The 2724-nt window shown below is 59.1% G+C and overlaps 1 protein-coding gene across 1 annotated transcript in view; it reads left to right on the top strand.

Annotated features, from left to right (window-relative positions):
* Positions 1-1160, top strand: part of C1QTNF5 (C1q and tumor necrosis factor related protein 5) — a 2053-nt gene extending 893 nt beyond the window's left edge. Inside the window, exon 2 of the mRNA XM_010830464.1 lies at positions 269-1160. Within this exon, the coding sequence (XP_010828766.1) occupies positions 319-786 (468 nt within the window). The 5' untranslated portion in view covers positions 269-318 and the 3' untranslated portion in view covers positions 787-1160. The remainder of the gene's footprint in view (positions 1-268) is intronic.
* The last annotated feature ends 1564 nt before the right edge of the window (positions 1161-2724 follow it).

Here is a 2724-nt window from a genome sequence, read left to right as displayed (position 1 = left end):
GCTAGGGGTTCACGCCAGGGGGCGCCGCTCCCGTCCCCGCCCGACCCCGTCAGATCGGGGAGCCCGCAGAGGAGTGACTCAGCGGCGGGAGCCGGAACCCCTGGGACCCTCAGATCCGCCCCGAGCCCTGCAGGAAGCGGGGATGGGGGTCCTGGGGCGCAGGGCGGCCGCAGCCGGGAAGGGGCGGCTGGGAGGCTGAGGGAGGGTGCGGGAGGACCCCGGCGGGCTCACCCTAACCGCTCTGCTTCCCTCCCCTTCCCACCCTCAGGCCTCCCGGGGCCGCGTGGGGAGCCCGGGCCGCGAGGAGAGGCGGGACCCATGGGGGCAACCGGGCCGGCGGGCGAGTGCTCGGTGCCTCCGCGCTCCGCCTTCAGCGCTAAGCGCTCTGAGAGCCGGGTGCCCCCGCCGTCGGACGCGCCCCTACCCTTCGACCGCGTGCTGGTGAACGAGCAGGGACATTACGACGCCGTCACCGGCAAGTTCACCTGCCAGGTGCCCGGGGTCTACTACTTCGCCGTCCACGCCACCGTCTACCGGGCTAGCCTGCAGTTTGATCTGGTCAAGAATGGCGAGTCTATCGCCTCTTTCTTTCAGTTCTTCGGGGGGTGGCCCAAGCCAGCCTCGCTCTCCGGGGGCGCCATGGTGAGGCTGGAGCCTGAAGACCAGGTGTGGGTACAGGTGGGCGTGGGGGATTATATTGGCATCTACGCCAGCATCAAGACAGACAGCACCTTCTCTGGATTTCTAGTGTATTCTGACTGGCACAACTCCCCTGTCTTTGCTTGATGCCCACTGCAAAGTGAGCTCATGCTGTCTCACTCCTAGGGGAGGAGGAGGTGACACCGACGGCCCCATCACCCGGGAGGGCTGGCCCCCCTGGAATGTCCTGAATGACTGCAGAGGTGGGGTGGGGGCCTCTCCGTTCTGCTGCCGGCAGGGAATGGGGATCAAGGCTGAGATGAGGGCTGGCAGCATGGGGCAGTGGCTGGATTTCTGCCCTAGATCAAAGGAGTTCGGTAGTTCCCCCCAGTTGCTCTGGCCCGGGACCCCAAGGTGCAGTGCTCGTTTTCTGGTCCCCTGTCTCTCTGGGTCTTCCCTCATCCCTCCTGCTCCTGGGCCCTTTTTCTCAGAGATCATTCAATAAATCTAATAAAACCCTCCTACTGGCTTCAGTCTCTCTTTACTGGTGGAGATACTTTGATTCTGAGAATGGGGAGACAAGGGAGCAGGGTGGAGGGAGAGGGTGTTCAGGCAGAAGGGAGGGCTCTTAGGCTAGATGGAGCTATGGACCAGGAGATACAGAAAACAGGCCCAGGTGATGAAGAGGCCCAGTCCACGGAGCTGCCCCCCAAGCGGTGTAGTTTGTGAACAGGAGCACCCTGCTAGGGATGGTGTCCTGGTGGGGGACTCCGGCCTCCCAAGAAGGCACACCTTTTTTCTAACTCGAAGATGTCATAAGAACTGGCTGGAGCTTCAAGACACACGTCCCTGCCCTGACCAACAAAAAGGAACTTGGGATTTTCACCCATGGCTGCTCTGGCTATGTGCCTGTTTCCTGGATGACTGGAACACTATTTCTCTGTCCCTAATGCCAGGAAAGTGAAGTGTCCCTGGCTGTCTAGAGATGTCATTTTGGAGATTGCCACAAGGGGGCGCCCTAGTTCCAGAATGCAGCAGTGACCCTAGACAGCTTGAGCTCCTGGCTACTAGGGCGATTAGGTAGAGGAAGGGTTTTGAGGTCTCCCAGTAGGATTCCAAATGGGGGTGGGGGATAATGGGGTTATTTGCTCCCAGCTCAGGAAGTTTATCTTCTCTCATAAAATGTTTATCCTCACATTAAACAGAGACTGGAAGTAACTAAGCCTCCCTTTGGTCATCTCCCCCTCCAGGGTTGGGGGAAGGGGGGCAGAAAAGCCCTTCCTCAGGCCTCTCCACTCCAAGGTGGATGTGGGGAATGCTCCCTCACTGTGATAGGCCGGGCCACTAAGTCTGAGGCTAGCCGCAGAGCCCCTTCAAGTCTCCCTGCCTTGTCCCGCCCCTAACCCAAGGACTAACAAAGCTGGGCTTGCCAGGCCCACAGCAGCTCAGGCTCTCAACACAAAAGTGGAGGGGCCTCTCCTCAGCGTTTCCTCCTGACCTACCCCTTTCCCCCCTCCCCTCCTTCCAGAAGGCTGTCCCTGGCATTACGCTCCTACATTTAACATACAATTATGGGGTAGTGTCCCGCGCCCCCCCCCACCCCTTTGCAGGTCATGTGAGGATTGATATAACCAATGGGGACTGGGCCCATTAAATGAGCTAGAGGCAGGCCTCCCAGCTCTCCAAGAAGAGGCCCCGCAGCTATGCTCCAGCCCATCATAGCGCCACTCTCTGCCAAGAGACACAAAGACAAGCACCAACTCCTTCAGGGATCTCAGGATAGATCGGACTCCAGGCAGCAGGAACCCCAAGTTCTCTCCTGGAAAGAGTGGCACTAGAGGAAAAACTTGCTCAATGGGTAAGTTCACATTCCTCTTTCCGAGGGCTCAATTCTGGCAAAATGGAAAAGATAGGGCTATGCTTAGTCGCTCAATCGTGTCCGACTCTTTGAGACCCCATGGACTGTAGCCCGCCAGGCTCCTCTGTCCATGGGGATTCAGGACAGAATACTGGAGTGGGTTGCCATGCCCTTCTCCGGGGGATCTCCCCAACCCAGGGATCAAACCCTACAGGTCTCTCACACTG

Source organism: Bison bison, unplaced genomic scaffold (genome assembly GCF_000754665.1).
Source record: "Bison bison bison isolate TAMUID 2011002044 unplaced genomic scaffold, Bison_UMD1.0 scf7180017864518, whole genome shotgun sequence".
Lineage (NCBI taxonomy): Eukaryota > Metazoa > Chordata > Mammalia > Artiodactyla > Bovidae > Bison > Bison bison.
Note: the sequence above shows the minus strand (reverse complement) of the source record. Positions and strands in the feature narration are given on the sequence as shown.